Consider the following 23,394-nt stretch of genomic DNA (forward strand, 5'->3'; position numbering starts at 1 on the left):
GAATGGGTCAAAATTCACCCAACTTATTGTGGGAAGCTTGTGGAAGGCTACCCAACATGTTTGACCCTAGTTAAACAATTTAAAGGCAATGCTACCAAATACTAATTGAGTGTATGTAAACTTCTGACCAACTGGGAATGTGATGAAAGAAATAAAAGCGAATATAAATAATTCTCTCTACTTTTATTCTGGCATTTCACATTCTTAAAATAAAGTGTGGACAGCGGGACAGTTATGTACATGCATTGGACAGACAATTGTAGCGTAGGGTGTGAGATACGACTGAAATATCTCGGGTGAGGAGAGAGCTGGGCATGAAGCGCTGGGCATCTTGTTGTTATGACATGCATTAGCTATCTGAATTAGGCCTACAGAATTATACCTACAGAGGAGCGACTTCTATGAAGGAACTATGAATGTTGTTGAACTTCAGAGAGTTGTCTTAACCTGGGGTGGCAGGTAGCCTAGTGGTTAGAGCTTTGGGCTAGTAACCGAAAGGTTGCAAGATCAAATCCCTGAGCAGACAAGTCAAAAATCTTGTAAGCCCTTAACCAACGGTGCAGTTCAGAAGCTAAAGTAGATTATGCTTCGGAGGGGATGGTAGCCTTCACACACACACTTGCAAATATATGTTGCGTTTTTTTGTGGGACTGGAATAAAAATGGCCGGAATGTAAATTTATGTTATTAACCAGTTCCCTTGCTTTTAAAATAACTGTTCTGTTCCTTGAATGTATTTTAATGGTTTTTCGTTTCTGTTCCCTAAACTGGTTCCAATTCCTGCTTTAAATCCTACCCTGTCATGTCACAGATAAAAAAAATAAAAATAAAAATATGACCTTGATTCTCATCTTTTAAACCACAGATCATGGAAACGTGCCATGTTTACATATGTAGACATGGTATGGCGCTGGAGATAATTAATATGAGTTTGAAAAGTGGCGGAATTGCCCTTTAACGTCGTGTGTGTGTGTGTGTGTGTAGAGTGAGATTCATATTTAAAGACATAAATTAGGGTTGCTGGGAATTTTTTGAATGGGTGTAAAACAGGAGAAATAACATCACCATTTGGACTCCAAAGGTGCCCAGAACACACATTCCGATGACCCAACAATGTAAACAGAGGTGGCTTTTCTGGCTTCCTGCAAGCACAGCTTTTCCGACACTGCACTTCTCATTTTTTCCCGGGACAGCACGCTGATTCTTACTTGATGATGGGCTCTTGATTGTAAGAGGTTGGAATGGTCTTTGGACAAGTTTTGTTAGCACGCCTTGTTATCCAGGGAAACCTACAATAAGTACATTTACAGCACACCGTTACAGTAAGTTTCAGTTTGAATGTGCTCTGGGTACATATTCTGCATTCTGCTGGACCTTACTCTGCTCTGCTGGAGTGGGACCATTCCAACTGCAAAAAGAATAATAGTTGCTTCTGAGTGAGATGTCTGCCCACACCTGTCTTTTGAAACTTGGTACCTCCTTGGCGTTAGAGAGGCACTCTCCAAGGCCGGCACGGTGTCAAAAAAAAGCCTTGCCAGGGAGGAGAAGCCATTCACAGTAAAAATGTACAAGCATTTCTAAAGGTTCTGCTGTGTTCCAGCTGCCGGTGGAGGCGGCGTGAAAAGAAAGCCTTTCAGGGATTTCTAGCTGGAGGTCAGTCGCCATTGTAGACGGGACTGAAAGCTTTCCCAGTGTGTGAGGATGCTGCTGCTGCTGCCTGCCTGCACATTTCTTGCCAGTCACACGTGCGCATACATTTTCTTGTATTATTGTAAATTACAATGTGCAGCAGTGTGACCCGGAATGTCTCCTTTTTCTCTATTTTTCAGTCAGCCCACTGATTTTTATTTTCAATGTGCTTTTTTTCATCCACACGAGCACACACGTGCACGTTCACATGCATTCACACAGCAAACATACAAGCACATGCACACTCATGACCCTACTGAATGGGTGACAATATTACACACCCCAGCTCAAACCCTCTGCTCATGTGCTCAGCTCTGTACCTCGCCTATATAGGCTTTGTATGCAGCGAAGTCTGTTAGAAAGACCATATACTCTGAATATTCACTGAGTGTACAAAACATTTGGAACGCCTGCTCTTTCCATGACAGAGACTGACCCCAGCAATGCTCCCTGTAAGCAGCGCATTGACGAGCAGTAGCCCCAAGGCTGCTGCGCAGCTCCACCCGGGACTGCCATGCAGAAGAAATAACAGTCCACAGAGCGAAGCATGAGATTGAACCTCGCCTAACTTTCTAGAGCAGTGGGCACCAGCCGGATTGACTGGTCGATCTCCAAGGCATTCCTAGTCGATCGCCAAACATTTTTGTTTAAAAAAATTCCGGTAAAGCCTTGTTCCTATTTTGTTTTTAATTCTCGGGCTGTTGGCAGTAGGTGCACCCGACTTCAGCTGCCCTGCGAACCAGGCAGGTGAACTGTTGCCATTTTGAACCATTTCATGTGTCTGAAGGTACAAATTCTACCTTCCCGGTGGTCCCGGAGAGCAAATCAAGTGCAATAGCCCTACCGCTCGCAAATTGAATGGCTCAGAATACCGTGTCTGCAGTAAAGTAGCAGGCATAAAAGAAAGCTACAGCGAAGTTGATACTGTGAGATTTCAAAACGTTTAAAACCATGACTAGAGAGAGACTGTCAACAAATACAGCAACGAGCTGCTGTTTTTATGATTGAGTTCATGTTTAAGTTCTTACTCAGCACTATCAACACTTTGTATTCAACACTTTAAAAAGCCATAAAATGTGCTTTCTTCCTATTTCCATTCATCTCTACAACAAGCATTGCAGCAGGATAAAAGAGTGTATCCATAGGCTTGCGTTGTTATTATTAGCGGCTTGCGTCTTTTTGAATATCAAGGAATATTTCTCTTTCCTTTTTCATATGAGTAACGACATGAATTTGTGCATAAGGCAGAAATAATACGGTGCGACTCGAGTTTTGCCATCAGCTGGAAGACTGTGCCCCTTTTTGGTCAGTGTCAGTGGAGGAAAGGGAGAGCGGAAGGACTTTGAGAGGCAGACCCTCAGTCAGTCTGTTGCTCTCCCTCCTCTGAGACTGACCATCAGTAAAATGACCACCCAGTAAATTGAAAAGCTCACTCCACTGTGCCTCACAAGTAATACAACAATGGATCTATTACCGGGGTGATCATATTGCCTACCTAATATTTAGACATTTAATTGGAAAAAAAATGTCCTGAACAACAATACATTGGCAGGCAATTGAAGCAATGATAATGTATTTGGTCTTTAGCTTACTGCACAAACCTCATTGCTACAGTACTGTTTTTAATTGGTTACTGTTGCATAGGCTTACGTTTAAAAACAAATCTGATTGGTAGATCTCTGCTTGCATTTTTTACTCCGTGATCTTGACTCAAAAGGTTGGTGACCACTGTTCTAGAGTTTTCCCTGTTATCACTATCAACGTTTCCCTTTACTGTGGCAATTGTGATCGAATCAATGCAATATTAGCCACATTCAATGCAACATACTGAAACAAAATGAGCTATGCCAGAGTTTTTTTTTTTTGTAGGCAGAACGCGTCGGAGTAGGGTTTTATTGTATTGACACACACGACACAGCCCGTAATCTACACAGACTGGTGCAGCATAACCGATCAGAGCTGCAGTACGCTTATATGAAATTGACCATTGCCATATATGGATCTTTGACATTTACTTTGAACTGGACTGTGTTTACAGCATGAGCGGCCGTGAGTAGATGCGCTTGTTTTGATATTAACGTGAGAGCTGCATGTAGCCACGTGTGCACATTTGATTCATATCCTTTGCTAGTTAGTGAGTTATTAGCCCAATTATAGATCATTTGTAGCCAGCCATGGGGGAGTGAATTGCTTTCTACAATAGTACAAAACATATCAATTTCAAGACAGCTTAAAAAAGAGTCAGGTAAATATATTTTTTTGTTTAAAGGGGCAGTGTTGTGTTTGGAGACAGGCTTGAATAAGCTAAGTAGCCAGCAGGCAGAGGGTAGCATCATTTGTCTGATTCTCTGTAATAATGGTATGGGAATAATGCATTTTATTTTGTAAAGTTGTTTCTTGCATCAAACAACACATTTTCAGTCACCTCCTTGTCTGAAGGACAAGTAGATAAACAGGTTAAGGTCAAGCCCTGCATGGTTTTTATTTTTATTTTTTTATTCTCATGGAATGTAGTCCTATATTGAACACTACACATTGGCTGCTACTGTAGGCTGAATGATAGAACAGCTATTTCCATGTTATGGGATGTATTTTCTCCACTGTTTTTGATGGTAGGCTACTCTGGTAGGCCTGCATTATGATCAAATAGCCACAGTTGCCTACTTGGCCACTGTTAAAACTGTAACTTAAAGCGGGTACAGACTCAGTGTTCACAGTAAATGCTCGCTGGAACTTGCACAGAATATTCACAATTGTCAAGTTTGCGCTCAGCAGACCAGAAATTTTCTCAGTGCCGAAAAAATCTATAGGGAACATTGCTGACCAGGTGAAAGCTATGGTCCCTTATTGATGTCACCTGTTAAATCCACTTCAATCAGTGTAGATGAAGGGGAGGAGATAGGTTAAATAATGATTTATATCTTCAAGACAATTGAGACATGGATTGTGTATGTGTGAGGGTGAATGGGCAAGATACAATTTTGAAGTGCCTTTTGAACGGGATACGGTAGTCGGTGCCAGTTTGTGTCAAGAACTGCAACGCTGCTGTGCTTTTCACACTCAACAGTTTCCTGTGTGTATCAAGAATGGTCCACCACCCAAAGGGCGTCCAGCCAACTTCACACGACTGCTGGAAGCATTGAAGTCAACGTGGGCCATCGTACCTGTGGAACGCTTTCGACACCTTGTGGTCCATGCCCCAACGAACTAAGGCTGTTCTGAGGGCAGAAACGGGGGTGCAACTCGATATTAGGAAGGTGTTCCTCATGTTTTGTGCACTCAGTGTAGTTTGTAAGATATAGGCCCTCTGTTGTCTATGAGATAAAGGCCATGTTTGTAGTCTGCGTTATAGGCTCTGTACACAGCCTGTGAGATATTGGCTTTGTTTGCAGCCAAGCCTTTGAGGAAGACAATATATTCTGTATATAGTTTGTGAGATATTGACTAGTGTATGTAGTCTGAGATACAGTGCCTATAGAAAGTCACCACCCTTGGATTTCTGAAATGTTATTGTTGCAAAGTGGGATTAAAATGTATTTAATTCTGGGCTTTTTTGTCAATCTACAAAAGAAGACTGTCAAATGAAAAATAAAACGCAAATATACCTTGATTAGTTAAGTATTCATTCCCCTGAGTCAAAACATGTTAGAAACACCTTTGGCAACAATTAGAGCTGTGAGTTTTTTTGGGGGTAAGTCTCCAAGAGCTTTTCTCTGTCAAGGTGATGGGTATCATGGCTAGGTAGCAATTTAAGTCTTTCCATAGATTATCAATCAGATTATATAAATATATATCTATGAACAGCATGGGATTGTCCACAAAGAGCATGTACCCACTGCAAAGTAAGGGGAAGTCACACCTTAAAGTTTAGGCTTGGTGTTTTTACTTTACCTGTACAGTGTCTCACATAGAAGGTGTGAAGCACACCCACAATGCAAACAGTAACACTTTGGAGATGAAGGCAGAGGTGAGAACCACAAATAAACAATGGTCATGAGAGTTCAGTAGCCTCTCCAAAGTTACAATGAAATTTAGAACAGGAAACTGAACTAATATGAAACATAAAAATATTTATATTTCCTTTAACTATGCAAGTCAGTTAAGAACAAACCCGGATGATACTGGGCCAATTGTGAGCTACCTTAGACTGTTGTGCCACTTGGGATCCCATAGACAATAACTACTTTGGAATTATATAAAATTGAAATGACAAGAGTTTAATGGCTGTGATAGGTGATAACTGAGGATGAATCAACATTGTAGTTACCTCACAATACTAAAAGAAGACAGAGTGTAAAGAGAAAGCCTTTACATAATACAAATATTCAAAAACTTGTTTTGCAAAAAGGCGATAAAGTAATACTGCAAAAAAAAAAATGTGGCAAGTAAATAAACTTTTTGTCCTGAATACAAAGCAATATGTTTGGGGCAAATCCAACACATCACTGAGTACCACGCTTCATATTTCCAAGCATGGTGATACTGTAGCTGCATCGTGTTATGGGTATGCTAGTCATCGGCAAAGACAAGGGAGGTTTTTTTGATAAAAAGAAACGGAATAGAGCTAAGCACAGGCAAAGTCCTAGAGGAAAATCTGGTTGTCTTGCCAACAGACACTGGAAGACAAATCATTTTTATTTTTTTTCTCTCCCCAATTTCGTGGTATCCAATTGGTAGTTAGTCTTGTCTCATCGCTGCAACTCCCGTACGGACGCGGGAGAGGCGAAGGTCACGAGCCGTGCGTCCTCCGAAACACAACCCAATCAAGCCGCACTGCTTCTTGACATAATGCCCACTTAACACGGAAGCCAGCCACACCAATGTGTCGGAGGAAACACTGTACACCCGGTGACCATGTCAGCGTGCACTGTGCAGGAGTCGCTAGTATGCGATGGGACAAGGATATCCCTGCCGGCCAAACCCTCCCCTAACCTGGACAACGCTGGGCCAATTGTGCACCGCCCCATGTGTCTCCAGTCCTCCTGCGACACAGCCTCTACTCAAACCCAGAATCTCTAGTGGCACAGCTAGCACTGCGATGCAGTGCCTTAGACCGCTGCGCCACTCAGGAGGCCCGTGGCGGAAGACAAATCCACCTTTCACCAGGACAATAACCTGAAGCTCAAGGCCAAATATACACTGGAGTTGCTTACCAAGAAGAAATTGAATGATCCTGACCTAGTTACAGTTTTGACTTAAATCTGCTTGAAAATCAATGGCAACACTTGAAAATGGATGTCTAGCGTTGACCAAATTGACAGATTTTGAATATTTATTTTGAATAATAACGGGCAATCCAGGTGTGCAAAGCGCTTCGACTTACCTGGAAAGAATCACAGCTGTATTTGTGCCAAAGGTTATTCATAACGTTTATTGAATACTTATCTAATCAAGATATATCAGGGTTTCATTTTCCAATAATAATGCAATTTTTTTTATTCCTCTTTCCAATTTGACAGAGTATTCTCTGTTAATTCTCTATTAATTCCAATTAAATCCATTTTATTCCTACTTTGTAACACAACAAAATGTTGCTAAAGTCAAGGGTGTGAATACTTTCGGAAAGGCACCACATGATGTGAATACTTTCGGAAAGGCACCACATGATGTTTTTTCCTTTGTAGCCAATCACCCTGCCCGCATGGAGCTGTCTGCTCCACAGCCACTCAATGTGTGATACAGCCAGGTCCGCTTCAGACCTCATCGCGCTCGAGTGTGTGAGACAGACGAACGTGTGTGTGTTTTAAAACGCGAATAAGGGTACTTCTCTCAGCTGTTATTGGGAATCAGAGCTCCATCATGAGAGGAGAGCATTAGGCAGCCCAGGGGACTGCAGCTCTGGCTTGCCACTGTACTAATGTTTGATGACTTCCATTTCAATTTGGATTTCAAATTAGAAATGGATACATCTAACTGTTAGTTTTTAACCATAATAGCAGTGTTCAAATGATACATTGACTCTTTGAAATGTCCGAAGTCTCTAAGGGGTGCCCCACCACATATCTTTTGACGATTTTGATTGGGGCTCATTTTGATATTTCTAGTTGTTATACAGTGGCCCCACAATCCCCTAGCCCTGCTGTAATTCCAACCCTAATAATAGCATAGGCATTCAATATTGTTCACAAATCGCAAACCTCTCATAATACAAGACTGGTTGTTCCTGACGAGCCAGAGATGACAAACTGGCCTCTGATATTAAACTCCGGTCCTTGTGTCTTCGGCAGATAGTGACAGCGAGATCTCCAGTGGGACCGGTGATGTGTCCAAAGACTGCCCTGAGAAGATTCTGGAGTCCTGGGGTGGAATCCTCAACAGATGGTAAGACTCACAGGGAGTGTGGCAGTCACGATGACCACAATTGGGCAGTTTACCGAAAATGTATGGAATCATTGAGTTGAGGAGGATGATGATGATGAAGGATTGCATGCATGGGCACACTTTTTCCACAGTAGAGATGTAGCGTTCATAAACATTCATAAAGCCTTCATATGTGTGACGATATAAGTCATACTGTATGTACCATATGGCTGCTCCTTCCACTGAGATTCATCTGTCGTTGATGTACAACACTCTTTATGCGACTGTCATATACACGTCATCTTCTCCCTATGCTTTGTAACGAACCGTAGGTGTATCTCACAAGAGACTATATGCAAGTCCTAACCGAAAGCTGTAGAGAACTGTTTGATTACTTGAATGAAACGCGTTGACTGTATACATTTTCCGATCATGTGAATTGGTTTGCATTATGTGTGGTCACGTTAATAACATTATTTCAAGGGGCCTCCATTTCAGTCCTCATAAAAACAGACCCAGGAACGCAACATTGATAATGGATATCCCCGCCCATGTCTGTACTGTAGATAGCCTTTTACCCTGATAAGAATTTGCTGCTTTTATGAAGAGTAGAACTCAATGTCTTCATTTATATCAGATTCTTAACTACCTCTGTGGTGTGTGTGTGTCAGGCATGGGAACCTGTCTGTGCGGCCTAAGGGCCTGACGGCGCTGGTGAAGCCTGGGGTCCCTGAGGCCCTCAGGGCTGAGGTCTGGCAGCTCCTCTCAGGCTGCCAAAGTGACCAGGACCTGCTTGATAAATACCGCATCCTCATCACCAAGGTAAGGCGAGAAAGACACGCGCATGCGTGGGCACTGAGACACGCGCATGCGTGCGCACTGAGACACGCGCATGCGTGCGCACTGAGACACGCGCATGCGTGCGCACTGAGACACGCGCATGCGTGCGCACTGAGACACGCGCATGCGTGCGCACTGAGACACGCGCATGCGTGCGCACTGAGACACGCGCATGCGTGCGCACTGAGACACGCGCATGCGTGCGCACTGAGACACGCGCATGCGTGCGCACTGAGACACGCGCTGAGACACGCGCATGCGTGCGCACTGAGACACGCGCTGAGACACACGCAAGCACGCTGAGACACACGCAAGCACACTGAGACACACGCAAGCACACTGAGACACACACAAGCACACACCTATTTATCGACATAATCTCATGCACAAATGTTCACTGATACTAACACCACACTCACACGCTGTGCTCAGTGAATCACTTAGGCCGCCCCATCCCGCATGCGGGATCGTGACTACAGCCTCAAGCTCATTACCATAACGCAACATTAGCGATTTCTAAAAATTGCAAATGAAATAAATATGCCTGCCCTCAAGCTTATCCTTTTCTTAACAATCCTGTCGTCTCAGATTTTCAAAATATGCTTTAGAACCAGAGAAAATCAATAATTTGTGATTGACATAGAAACAGCATGGAAACATCAGAAGCACCTCATCGTCAAAGTCATTTCAGTTGAACTTGAATTTGCCTGACAATATCAGTTCAACTAGAATATGCCAGATTGTTTCGGTGCATCTTGAATTAACCGGATCATTTGAATTCAACTTGAGTTTTGCCAGATCAGTTCAGTTCAACTTGAATGTGGATGGTCTGATCCCACAGCGAGCCGAGTTGTGCCTTTAGCTAATTCTCTTATGTTTCTCTTGGAGGTATGCTGGTTTTGATGCCAAGTATGAGTGATGGCAGGAGTTTTCCCACAGTAAAAAGGCACTACTGTTGACTCTGGCACAATTTAACAGTCTTCGTGGTTTAAATACATTTTTTGGGGGGGATTTGGTTTGACAAGGGGATAGGGAAGGGACATTGGGACACTCGGATTTGAGTGTCTGACAACAAGCTGTATGGAGCTTTCAAAATCTGGGACTTTAGAAAAGGGTCCAACTCAAATGTAGGACTGCCTGAACACGACTTGAAATACAATTAAGTTGACTATTAGCTTTAGATAAATATAGCATTTTGAATCGCTCGCTGCACAAGTACAACATGTGTCTGGTATGTGGCGGAACAGCAGTGATATAGTTTCACGTTTGTTTCTTCAGCCTTCAGAGATGTACAGTAGTGGATCTCTGGCATCCTGACCTTTTTAATATGTGTGCTACTAGGCAGTAGCACAGTCATTGTGTGTGACCTCCTTTTACTACACAGACCACGGTTCTATCACCCAGTGTGGGGCGTGTGGAGACCATGTGTCAGACAGAGAGGCTAATCCTATCAGCCCCACTGTTGTCCTGGCACTAAAATGCCACAACTAATGTGAAGCATCATTCTGTGTAGTCTGTCTGACAGATAAACCCACATAACCCCTAACCAGGCTTACCCACAGCCCCAATTCATTCCACCTTGACTGGTCTCTGCCTAGTCTCTTATCCAACGGCTGGTAGATCACGGCACAAAATCTATTTTGGAGCAGCCATGATTTTTACTACCGTAGAGCTAATTCCAAGGGACTAATATATTTTTTTTTTGCATGAGGACTTGTGAGGAGGATAAGTAGGCGACAGCCCCTCACTTTGGTGTATAAAACAATACTCATTCCTTTCAGGAGAGGGTCTTAAAATACAATGCACTCCGTGATCATTTGCCTGAAATAGAGGGATTGAAGAGAGCAGGAAAATGGATCCATAAACTAAAGGTTACCGCTCGCGCATGGGGCACTATTATTATTATTTTTTAATATATTTTTTAATGCCGAATGAAACGCAACAGGCTTCTCCTTTGACATGTATTTATGCTGGGCTGTCGTCGTCTCTTGCCTGCCGGTATAAATTTACCCTCGCCTTGCGTCTTTAACCCAAAGCCTCAGTTCTCTCTCTCTTCCGCTCTCTCTGTCTCTCTGTGTGTGTGTGGTGTGTGTGTGTGCCCAGCCGCCTTGCCTCCCACGGAGGCAGAAAATAGCAGCAGTCCAGATGAGCTCCTAAATATACCACAACACTAGCTTACGTAAGGAAGGTTATGTGACAGAATATCTTGGTGAGCGTTCACTCAATCATTGTAATTCTTTGAGTGGGCTCCCTTCCTTATTGCATGTAATGATATTGATAGACTGGGTGGCCGGTGCTATTAATAGCCAGCTAAAATCCCAGGGGGGGGCTCGACGTCTGCGTTATTAATGGGCCGATCCCCCCTCAATGATGATTCTAATGCTGATTGAATCCCAAGGAATTGTGCCGCGGCTGGTTATGGGGGTATAAATCAGGGCACATTTCACTCTGCTTTCTGATGGTGACACTCATATCTGACAGTGACTCAGAATTGCACGTGACGCTAGACAAGACGACACTGGGTTGGGTTGTACTGCAGGAAAAGGGATTTATTGGGAGGAGAGAGGGCTGTTCTCTGCTCTTGTGTATTTTCAAGTCATTTTTTGAGGCTCACAGTGAATGTTTTTGGTAGGACGTGTACAGTATAAGAAACGTTATCCGGCAAGTTGCCGTTGACTTCGTCGCAGCTAATACTCAGGTGTCTGGGTTGCCACAGCAGACAAATCATGCCTTTTTTGTTCTGCAAGAATTCACATTTAAATTTTAAACTTTTGTGCCCTTATTATTATTATTTTTTAAATAAAAAATGTACTTTGCTGAATGTCATTTTAAACAAGCGTTTTCTCCGAACATAAAAGATTATTGGTTTGTGTGGTTCCCTGGTAGCCTAACTCCTGGATACCAGTTTTGATATGGTTAAGTGTCGTACCCTCTTCACTTTAACATTACATGTAGTCTGCACGCATTCACACACACTCTTCCTCGTTGTCGGTCTTCAGATTATTGCTAAATTGCAAATAACTCAGTTCCCAGTCTGTGTGGCACTTTGTTGGGAGTAGATTTTTCACAACCTTTTACTCTCCCTGTGTGATCTTTCAAAGGTGTGCTGCTGTTGAACCATGGCTTTAAAAAAAGACTGAAAGCTATTTGGAGTCTGCTCCTCAGAAAGGCACTTACACTGTAGTGCTGCCAATTCACATTACAGTTGGAGTTCCTCTGTCGGGATCAATCAAAACCAATGACAAAAGTTGGATGGAGGTTCAAATTGGAAGTCTCGAAAAATAGTGTTGGCCTGTCTCTGAGATTGGAAGTCACCGATGTCTGTGGAAAGAAATGATTGTTTTGCCAGAATGAAGATAGATTTTTCATCTTTCTTCTGTGATTGTCAGGTATTTCACGATTCACAAAACTTAAATTGACATCATTATCAATATTTCAATTATTTGCTCACTAGGCCTATTTATATCTCAAATGTACTATGAAAACAATATTTGATAATTACTCTTTTTACAATTGCAGGGATGCACTATACTGATTTTTTTGTTTGTTTCTCTAAAGAGCCTGTATGATTGTATGAAACATGAAAAACGTATTCTGCAGCTCAAGCCACAGTTGGTACAGACAGACTGTCCCAGTCCAAGGAGTAAAATCGCTCTCTTCAGAGGCTGTGCCGCTGTCAAGTCTCACCTGGATCCCACTAATGCATTCTCTTCCTCTTCTTCAGGCCCGCAATGAACAACAGTTCAGTCTTTCTGAAGGATATAATTAAATCTTCGATGAGGGACCTTTGTCTTTCTCAATGTGCTTCAGCTCCATTTTTATGTCATATTTGGCCCGCACTCCAGCTCTGCAGTGGCATTTAGTGAGTCTCTGCAATCAAAGGTAGCATCTGGAGTGTAGAGTCGGACTAGAATTAATCAGACACCCACGCGTGGTAACCCACAGACAATGCTGTACAAATGTAAACCGGGGGAGGGGGGGTGAATGAGCTGCCATGGAAACACGCTTGGATTTGAGTTCATTCTACTAGTGATGCTCTTCCGTGCCCATATTCTGTGTGTCTGATTTAGACCCTTCTAATGTGATGCTCCCAGATACTGGCTTGACTTTGCTGCTTTTTGAACTCATTTATAATTTTGTTGTTACTATGGTAATAAGACATTATTCATGATTAACTTTGGCAGGCTGTATTAATTTGTCCCATTTCGGCTATCACATTGCCGCAAATTGGTTTGGAGGGTGACAGAGCTAAGCGCCTATTGATTGGTCTCCAAAAATGCTAATCCTAAAATGCTAAATAAATAAACCGTTCTCAAATTGCCTACTTCCCTGGTCAATAGACTACTTGCAAGATTAGGTTTTAAGATAATTCCATGAAGATGGAATTTTGGTGGCGTATCAATTGAAATGGTTATTGTACTCAATTGCGCCAAGAGCAATGTTCGTACGGTCAGGTAAAGTCATGGAATTTTTAAATGGTGTTTTCCAGGTCTGGAAAAGTTTTGAGAAACACATGGAAATGTATTTAATAATTTCTGTCAATGTAGTTTATTTAGGCACAGTTTGTAAATATTTTATCAGTCAGATAAAAATCTAAATATCAGCCAGGATCGGAATGACACTGGCACATCTGTAGTGCGAGACGAGCGGCCTTTGCTCAAGGAAAGGGAGACAGTCGTACATTGCAGCAGCAGGTAGGCCTAGCCTATAACATATGACAGAGATGTATTTCAACTTTTTTTGAATGATTCATTTAAACAATAATATTTTGACAAAACGTACGATTCACTTTGCATTGTATTAGTTGGGATTGGTTTGAATCGCGTTGAATCAAAGTAATTTGTGAATTGTGAACATACATTTTAGGAATAAAGATTAGATGTAGCCTTTCTTTTGGATTAGGCGATGCGATTTCTAAACTTATTTTGTAGATACAGTGCATTCGGAAAGTATTCAGACCCCTTCCCCTTTACCCCTTTTTTAAAATACGTTACAGCCTTATTCTTAAATGGATAAACGTTTAAAAAATCAACAATCTACACACAATACCAATAATAAAAGTGAAGAGGTTTTTAGATTTTTTTGCAAAATACAAAACAGATACTTTATTTACCGAAGTATTCAGATCCTTTTGCTATGAGACTTGAAATGGAGCTCAGGTGCATCCTGATCATCCTTGAGATGTAAATACAACTTAACCTGTGGTAAATTCATTTAGTTGGACATTATTTGGAAAGGCGCACATCTGTCTATATAAGGTCCAACAGTTGACAGTGCATGTCAGAAAGAAAAAAAACAAGCCATGAGGTCGAAGGAATTGTCCGTAGAGCTCTGAGACAGGATTGTGTCGAGGCACAGATATGGGGAAGCGTACCACAAATTGTCTGCATTATTGAAGGTCACCCAAAACAGTGGCCTCCATCATTCTTAAATGGAAGAATATTGGAAACACCATGACTCTTTCTAGAGCTGGCCGCACGGCCAAACAGCAATCGGGGGAGAAAGGCCTCGGTCAGGGAGGTGACCAAGAACCCGATGGTCACTCTGACAGAGCTCCAGAGTTTCTCTGTGGAGATGGGAGAACCTTCCAGAAGGACAACCATATCTGCAGCACTCCACCAATCAGGCCTTTATGGTAGTGGCCAGATGGCAGTCAATCCTCCGTAAAATGCACATGACCAGTCTGCTTGGAGTTTACCAAAAGGTACTTAAAGACTCTCAGACCACGAGGAACAAGATTCTCTGGTCTGATGAAACCAAGATTGAATTATTTGGCCTGAATGCATCTGGAGGAAACCTGGCACCATCCCAACGGTGAAGCATGGTGGTGGCAGCATCATGCTGTGGGGATGTTTTTAAGAGGCAGGGACTGGGAGTTTAATCAGGATCGAGGCAAAGATGAACGGAGCAAAGTATAGAGAGATCCTTGATGGAAACCTGCTCCAGAGCTCTCAGGACCTCAAGACTATGGCACAGGTTCACCTTCCAATAGGGCAACAACACTAAGCACACAGCCAAGACAATGCAGGAGGGGCTTCGGGACAAGTCTTTGAATGTCCTTGAGTGGCCCAGCCAGAGGCCGGACTTGAACCCAATCGAACATCTCTGGAGAGACTTGAAAATAGCTGCAGTGATGCTCCCCCATCCAACCTAACAGCTTGAGAGGATCTGCAGAGAAGAATGGAAGAAATACTTATGTAAATATTTCATTTTTTTAATACATTTGCAAAAATGTCTAAAATCCTGTTTTTGCTTTATCATTATGGGGTATTGTGTGTAGATTGATGAGGGAAAAATAGCAATGTAATCAATTTTAGAATAAGGCTGTAACATAACAAAGTGGAAAAAGTTAATGGGTCTGTATACTTTCCAAATGCGCTGTACTTCCAGTTGATTTGGGCATCCAATGTCTGGGACATTGCGATTTAATAGATTCTAGTCAGTCTGCAAAGTAAACACTTCTAAGGTAGCTAGGATTATTATGAGTAAACTAGAAAAGTTACATTTCCTGAACATTTGTGAGCTTGCGTCAAACTCAGTCAAAATATTTGGTGCCTACCATAGCCATTTGGTCTTTCATATGTTGAATGAGCAAATTATTTTAAAAGGCCTAAAACGTTTTAGGTTTTAATGTTGCAATGGTTTTTATCAAGGTCAACCATCCTCTAGGTAGGAGAGCTAATGGGGGTGCAGGCTTTTATTCCAGTCTCCCTCTTAACAAACCACATTTTAGAAATTAGCTGCTCAACTGGGCCTTGATAAACCAGCTCTGATGTGTTTGTTTGCCTTGTTGAAAAGTCCGCACACCCAGTAGTTCTCCAGTCTGAGGGTTGGCCACATGTGTTTTATATAGTTGCCAAACAGGTTTACTACTTGTTGGGGGGTTTAAGTGCCTTGCTCAACAACAGGAGATGGTACATGGGATCAGAGAGCCGCCTCCCAGTGTTGGTACCACATTACGGCAATTTTTTTGTTGTTGATTGCATAGACGCTGCCAATTGTTGGTAATGAAAATTGGGTTTTAAGTCATGAAATTCCATCCGACAAAATGTGTATGAACCCTCCCTGCAAGAGGCAATTCTGAATTGTTGCATGTCTCTTGCATTAGACTGTTTCAGCTTGTGCGGGTGAAATGGTTATGTAAATCTCTTTTTCATTTCACATATTCAAATAGATAATCTACACTTCTCCTTCCATCAAATTCATTTCTGGGATTCCTCTGGGTTTCAGCCCTGTCTTCTCTGTCATTGTTCCAGCCCTAGCCTACCCCTGTGTTCAGTTCCTGAGCTGTCATCCCTTTCTGCATGAAAAGTGCCCTTGGGCTCAGTGAGTATCTGTCACTCACAATACCCTCCTCAGTGTCTTCAGGCCAGCTGCACTACTGGGCCACAGCCCTACCCACCAGCCCCCAACCCCCCCTCCTCACAATGCAGTCCTGTTTACAGCCCCTCAAGCACTATAGGCACTTTAATGCAACCCACCACCTTCATATACTCAACTACTCCTGTTCTCGCAGCCCGGTAGGCTCCATTAACAGTGCACACCATGCTTTGTCTTCACTCCCCCGAAGAATCACTGACCTGAAGAACAAGAGATTTGATTTCTCGTCTGAGAAACGCATGCTTGGTTTTGCCGTTTGACACCAAAAAATACAATTGCGAAGAGGGGAAAGGAATGGCCGTGGCAACAATAAACTATGTTGTTTTTTTTCCCCACGTGTCATTCATCTGGGATATAGGATGCATGTTTCAGGGTGTATGTAATTTTTTTAAATGCTCCCGCCGAACAGATCTTTTCGCTTTTCATAAGATCATTGTGTTGTATTTGTACAGGAACAGAGCTGTGCTCAGTGCTGCTGCCCCAGAAATTACAGTTTGTATTAGGGAGAAACACGCCAAAGCCCAAAACTCCTCTGGTCGTGAGTGTGAAGGCCACATCACAACAGTTCTCTGGCTGTCATTGGGTCAGGCTGAGGCCCAAGCAAGAGCCAACTGCACAACTGGGAATCCAATGAGCTTTCCCTGACACATAATAATATAAGAGCTTGATGCAGAAAAGGTTGTATAAAACAGTAGTAAAAAAGGTAAATATGTTTCTTGGGAACAGGAACAGGAACAGGAACAATGGTGGCATGAAGCATGTTGGGACAGCAAACTGTGATAGGGATTTTATAACATTTTTTTCAACTAGGCAAGTCAGTTAAGAACAAATTCTTATTTTCAATGACAGCCTAGGAACAGTGGGTTAACTGCCTGTTCAGGTGCAGAGCGACAGATTTGTACGTTGTCAGCTCAGGGATTTGAACTTGCAACCTTTTGGTTACAAGTCCAACGCTCTAACCACTAGGCTACCCTGCCGCCCCGAATACGTCCGTGAACACACCAGCCAGCTGCTCTGTGCATGGTCTGAGGACGCGGCTAGGGATCCCATCTGGACCGGCAGCCTTGCGAGGGTTAACACGTTTAAATGTTTTTCTCACGTTGGCCACGGAGAAGGAGAGCCTGGGCCGTGTCATTGGCACTGTATTATCCTCAAAGTGAGAAAAGAGGTTGTTTTCATTTGTCTGGAAGCAAGACGTCGATGTCCGCAACGGGGCTGGTTTTCTTTTTGTAATCCGTGATTGACTGTAGACCCTGCAACATATGTCTCGTGTTTGAGCAGTTGAAATTGCCACTCTACTTTGTCTCTATACTGACGCTTTGCATGTTTTTATTGCCTTGCGGAGGGAATAACTGCACTGTTTGTATTCGGTCATGTTTCCAGTCGCCTTGGCATGATTAAAAGCCGGTGGTTCGCGCTTTCAGTTTTACTCGAATGCTGCCATCCATTCACTGTTTCTGGTTCGGGAAGGTTTAAATAGTCACTTAGGGTACTCGGATGCACTTGCTAATACATTTGCTCACCGAGTCGGCGTATATGTCAATGTTGTTGTCTTAGGCTACCTGGAACGTATCCCAGTTCACGTGATCGAAGCAATCTTGAAGCATGGAATCCGATTGGTCAGACCAGCGTTGGATAGACCTGAGCATGGGCGTTTCCTGATGGTTTCTGCCTATAGGATGGGAGCAAAAAAATGGAGTCATGGTCAAATTTGCTGAAGGGAGGGTGGGGGAGGGCTTTGTATGCATCATGTAAGTTAGAGTAGCAATGATCCAGAATGCTACCAGCTTGTGTCGTGTATTTGATATGCTGATAGAAGTTAGGAGGCCTTGTTTTCAGATTAGCTTTGTTAAAATCCCAAGCTACAATAAATGCAGCCTCGGGATATATGATTTCCAGTTTACATAGAGTAAACAGCATTCTCTCGCAGGTGTTCCTTTTGTCTAGGTGTGAAAGGGCAGTGTGGAGTGCAATAGAGATTGCGTCATCTGTGGATCTGTTGGGGCGGTATGTGAATTGTAGTGAGTCTAGTGTTTCTGGGATGATGTTGTGAGCCATAACCAGCCGTTCAAAGCACTTCATGGCCACAGACGTGAGTGCTATGGGGCGGTAGTCATTTAGGTCGGTTACCTTGGCGTTCTTGGGCACAGGGACTATGGTGGTCTGCTTGAAACACAGATTAGTGTCCCGCTCTAGACTTTAGCTCAGTGCAGATGTTGCCTGTAATCCATGGCTTCTGGATGGGATATGTACATGTGGACGACATCGTTGATGCACTTCTTGATGAAGCTGGTGACTGATGTGGTATACTCCTCAATGCCATCAAATGAATCCCAGAACATGTTCTAGTCTGTGCTATTAAGGCTGTAGCTTGTCATCCTCGTCATCAGACCACTTCCGTATTGAGCGAGTCACTGGTACTTCCTGCTTGAGTTTTTTTTTTTGTACATCAGGAGGATAGAATTAGGGTCAGATTTGCCAAATGGAGGGTGAGGGAGAGATTTGTAAGTATTTCTTTCTGGTTGTACATGTAACATGCTGGTAGAAAACTGATTTAAGTTTTCCTGCATTAAAGCCCCCAGCCACTAGGACCGCCGCTTCTGGGTGAGCATTCTCTTGTTTGCTTATGGCCTTATACAGTACTTAGTGCCTGCATCTGTTTGGTGGTAAATAGACTGCTACGAAAAATATAGATAAATTCTCTTGATAAATAGTGTGGTCTACAGCTTATGAGGTACTCTTCTTCAGGCGAGCAAAACCTCGAGACTTCCTTAACCTGTTACTCCTACCCCCTACTTTTTCGAACATTCTGTTAAAAATCGCGCAACATTTCAGAGCCCTGCTGCTCATGCTAGGAATATAGTATATGCATATGATTAGTATGTGTGGATAGAAAACACTCAGACGTTTATAAAACTGGTTAAATCACGGCTGTGACTATAACAGAACGTGTGTTTCATCGAAAAGTGCAGGAAAATCTGATCACTGAAATTGGAAAAATATATCCATGCGCGACTTGAACCCATTGATAAAGGTGAACCACATTTAATGGGCTGAGGTTGCAATACCTACAGCTTCAACACGATGTCTAGAGTCTTGTCATTTGCCTACTATTTGTTTCTTGGTCAAACAGACGCAAGGCAGCGCAGTTCTTCCGGTCTCCGACCGGATATTTTGGTTGAGATTTACCCAGACATTATTTCCAGATAATGCCCACATTCACATCAACAGGGCTGTAGTAGAGCATGTGTATAGAGGTTCCTCTGTGTCCACATCACTAAGGATCTATCATGGCCCACACAGTCGTATAGAGAACACGACAACACCTCTTCCCCCTCAGGAGTCTGAAAATATTTGTGAACGAACCTCAGATCCTCAAAGTTCTACAGCTGCACCATTTGAGAGCATCTTGACTGGCTGTATCACTGTTTGGTATGGCAACTGCTCGGCATCCAATCGCAAGGCTCTACAGAGGGTAGTGCGTACAGCCCTGTACATCACTAGGGCCAAACTGGGGCTATGTACATCACTGGTTCCCCAAAAATGGTCAAAGACTCCAGCCACCCAAGTCATAGACTGTTCTCTTTGCTACCTAGCGGCAAGCGATTACCGGAACACCAAGTCTGTGACCAAAAGGCACCTGAATAGCTTCTACCCCAAAGCCACAAGACTGCTGAACATTCATCAAATGGCTACATGGACAATTTACATGTATTTTTTTTATTTAACCAGGTAGGCCAGTTGAGAACAAGTTCTTATTTACACCTGCAACCTGGCCAAGATAAAGCAAAGCAGTGCGACACAAACAACAACAGAGTTACACATGGAATAAACAAGCGTACAGTCAATAACACAATAGAGAAAAATAAAGTCTATATACAGTGTGTGCAAATGGCGTGAGGAAGTAAGGCAATAAGTAGGCCATAGTAGCAAGTAATTACAATTTAGCAAATTAACACTGGAGTGATAGATGTGCAAGTAGAAATACTGGTGTGCAAAAGAGCAGAAAAGTAAATAAAAACAATGTGGGGATGCGGTAGGTAGATTGGATGAGCTATTTACAGATGGGCTATGTACAGCTGCAGCGATCTGATAGCTGATGTTTAAAGTTAGTGAGGGAAATATAAGTCTCCAGCTTCAGTGATTTTTTTTTGCATTTCGTTCCAGTCATTGGCAGCAGAGAACTGTAAGGAAATGCGGCCGAAGGAGGTGTTGGCTTTGGGGATGACCAGTGAGATATACCTGCTGGAGCGTGTTGTACGGGTGGGTGGGTGTTGTTATCTTGACCAGTGAGCTGAGATAAGGCGGCAAAGACTTATAGATGACCTGGAGCAAGTGGGTCTGGCGACGAATATGTAGCAAGGGCCAGCTGATTAGAGCATACAGGTCTCAGTGGTGGGTGGTATATGGGGCTTTGGTGACAAAACGGATGGTACTGTGATGGACTCCATCCAGTTTGCTGAGTAGAGTGTTGGAGGCTATTTTGTAAATGACATCGCCGAAGTCGAGGATCGGTAGGATAGTCAGTTTTACTAGGGTATGTTTGGCGGCATGAGTGAAGGAGGCTTTGTTTTGTAATGGAAAGCTGATTCTAGATGTAATTTTGGATTGGAGATGTTTAATATGAGTCTGGAAGGAGAGTTTACAGTGTAGCCAGACACCTAGGAATTTGTAGTTGTCCACATATTCTAAGTCAGAACCATCCAGAGTAGTGATGTTAGTCGAGCGGGCGGGTGCGGGCAGCGAACGGTTGAAAAGCATGCATTTAAGAGTAGTTGGAGTCCATGGAAGGAGTGTTGTATGTCATCAAAGCTCGTTTGGAGGTTTGTTAACCTTTCTGGGATATGTGGGACGGTAGCGTCCCACCTCTTCAACAGCCAGTGAAATTGCAGGGCGCCAAATTCAAAACAACAGAAATCCCATAATTAAAATTCGTCAAACATACAAGTATTTTACACCATGTTAAAGATAAACTTGTTGTAAATCCAAATCTTCAATAATGTTTCAACCGGATAATTCCTTTGTCTGTAGAAATGCAATGGAACGCAGCTAACTCTCATGGGAGTGCGCGAGACTGAGCTCGTGGCACTCTGCCAGACACCTGACTCAATCAGCTCTCTTTCCCCCCTCCTTCACAGTGGAAGCCTCAAACAAGGTTCTAAAGACTGTTGACATCTAGTGGAAGCCTTAGGGAGTGCAATATGACCCCATTGACACTGTATATTCAATAGGTTTTTGAGCCTGAGTTGCAGGCAGTTTACTCTGGGCACCTTATTCATCCAAGCGACTCAATACTGCTCCCCAGTCCCAAAGAAGTTAACACAGTGTCCAAAGAAGGGCCAGACGTATACAGAATGGTGTCGTCTGCGTAGAGGTGGATCAGGGAATTACCCGCAGCAAGAGCAACATTGTTGATATATAAAGAGAACAGTAGGCCCGAGAATTGAACCCTGTGGTACACATTTGACACACTGAACTTGATTTGACACTCTGAACTCTGTCTACATTACCCCCCTGTATAAAAAAGATGCTATTATCTGAGGATAGCACCCCAGTAAACAAAGAGAGAGAAGCATATTTCAACCCGGCAGGCGTGACACAAAATGCAGAAATACTCCAATATGTCCCATAAACATCACAAATGGTCCTTTTGTTCGATTAATTCCGTCAATATATATCCAAAATGTCCATTTATTTGGCACGTTTGATCCAGAAAAACACTGGTTCCAAATTGCGCACGAGACTTCAAAATATCTCAAAAGTTACTTTGTTAAACTTTGCCAAAACATTTCAAACTACTTTTGTAATACAGCTTTAGGTATTTTTTAAACATAAATAATCGATAAAATTGAAGACGGGATGATCTGTGTTCAATACAGGAGGAAAACACACTGTAGCTAGCTTTCTGGTCACGCGCCTCTATCGAACAGTACACTTCAAGTGACCCTCGTTCAAGATAGCCGTACTTCTTCATTACACAAAGGGAAAACCTCAACCAATTTCTAAAGACTGGTGACATCCATTGGAAGCAGTGGGAACTGCAAGAAGGTCCCTTAGAAATCTGGATTCCCAATGAAAACCCATCTACTAATAATATGCATATCTTATCTTCTGGGGATGAGTAGCAGGCAGTTGAATTTGGGCATGCATTTCATCCGGACGTGAAAATACTGCCCCCTGTCACCAAGAAGTTAACAATGCACGGTTGGGAATGGGCTCATAAGTAAGCATTTCACTGTTAAATCTACACCTGTTGTATTCGTCGCATGTGACCAATAAAATTAGATTCGATTGATTTGAATTGGATATCTGTTCATGTTTAATTACTGAACCTACCTTTTACGTAGTCCTTTTGATTCCTAACATAAGGCTTCTACAAGTAAGCGGCACTGCTGAGGTCTTTTTTTAAAGATTTGAGTTCCACAATATAATATAACCAGTTGATAATACGGTTTCAGTTAATGAATCTTAAATGGCACTTGTTTTTTTATTGACTGAATATACACTGAGTGAGCAGGTTCTTAATGTTGAGTTGTACCCCCTTTTGCCCTCGGAACAGCCTCAATTTGTCAGGGCATGTACTCTACAAGGTGTTGATACACACAGGAAACTGTTGAGTGTGAAAAACCCAGCAGCGTTCTTGACACACTCAAACCAAATCATACCCCGTTCGAAGTCACTTAACTTTTGTCTTGCCAATTCACCCTCTGAATGGTACACATACACAATCCATGTCTCAATTGTCTCGAGGCTTAAAAATCTTTCTTTAACCTGTCTCCCATTCATCTACACTGATTTGTGTATTTATCATGCGACGTCAATAAGGGATCATAGTTTTCACCTGGATTCACCTTGTCAGTCTGTCATGGAAAGAGGTGTTCCTAATTTTTTGTACACTCTATGTTGGGCAATTTAGCCATTAGGATTTGTAATCTGTAATGGTTGTAGCAAATTAAGCATTGTTGCTCATTGTTGGCATAGACAAGTACACACATTACTTTCCCATTCGAGTACTCGAAGGAAAATAAAGCATGCGAGTACATGAACAGTACAAAATGTTCAAATGCCCATCCCTAATTCTCTGCAGCCTTTGTAGAGAGCATATGGTAATTTCTCATTCAAATCTCCTTTTCATATAACGCCTATTGTGAAGCATTAGCACTGGGGTGACCTTGACTTCTTCTCC

At 42.7% G+C, this 23,394-nt stretch overlaps 1 protein-coding gene across 5 annotated transcripts in view; it reads left to right on the top strand.

Annotated features, from left to right (window-relative positions):
* Positions 1 to 23,394, top strand: part of LOC118387542 (rab GTPase-activating protein 1-like) — a 157,256-nt gene that overhangs the window by 45,780 nt on the left and 88,082 nt on the right. For all 5 annotated transcript variants that reach the window (XM_035776007.2, XM_052527499.1, XM_052527510.1 and 2 more), the window contains 2 exons: positions 7,916 to 8,009; positions 8,660 to 8,810. In XM_035776007.2, coding sequence (XP_035631900.2) covers positions 7,916 to 8,009; positions 8,660 to 8,810 — 245 coding nt within the window. The remainder of the gene's footprint in view (positions 1 to 7,915; positions 8,010 to 8,659; positions 8,811 to 23,394) is intronic.

The sequence above is a fragment of the Oncorhynchus keta genome, chromosome 1 (genome assembly GCF_023373465.1).
Source record: "Oncorhynchus keta strain PuntledgeMale-10-30-2019 chromosome 1, Oket_V2, whole genome shotgun sequence".
Lineage (NCBI taxonomy): Eukaryota > Metazoa > Chordata > Actinopteri > Salmoniformes > Salmonidae > Oncorhynchus > Oncorhynchus keta.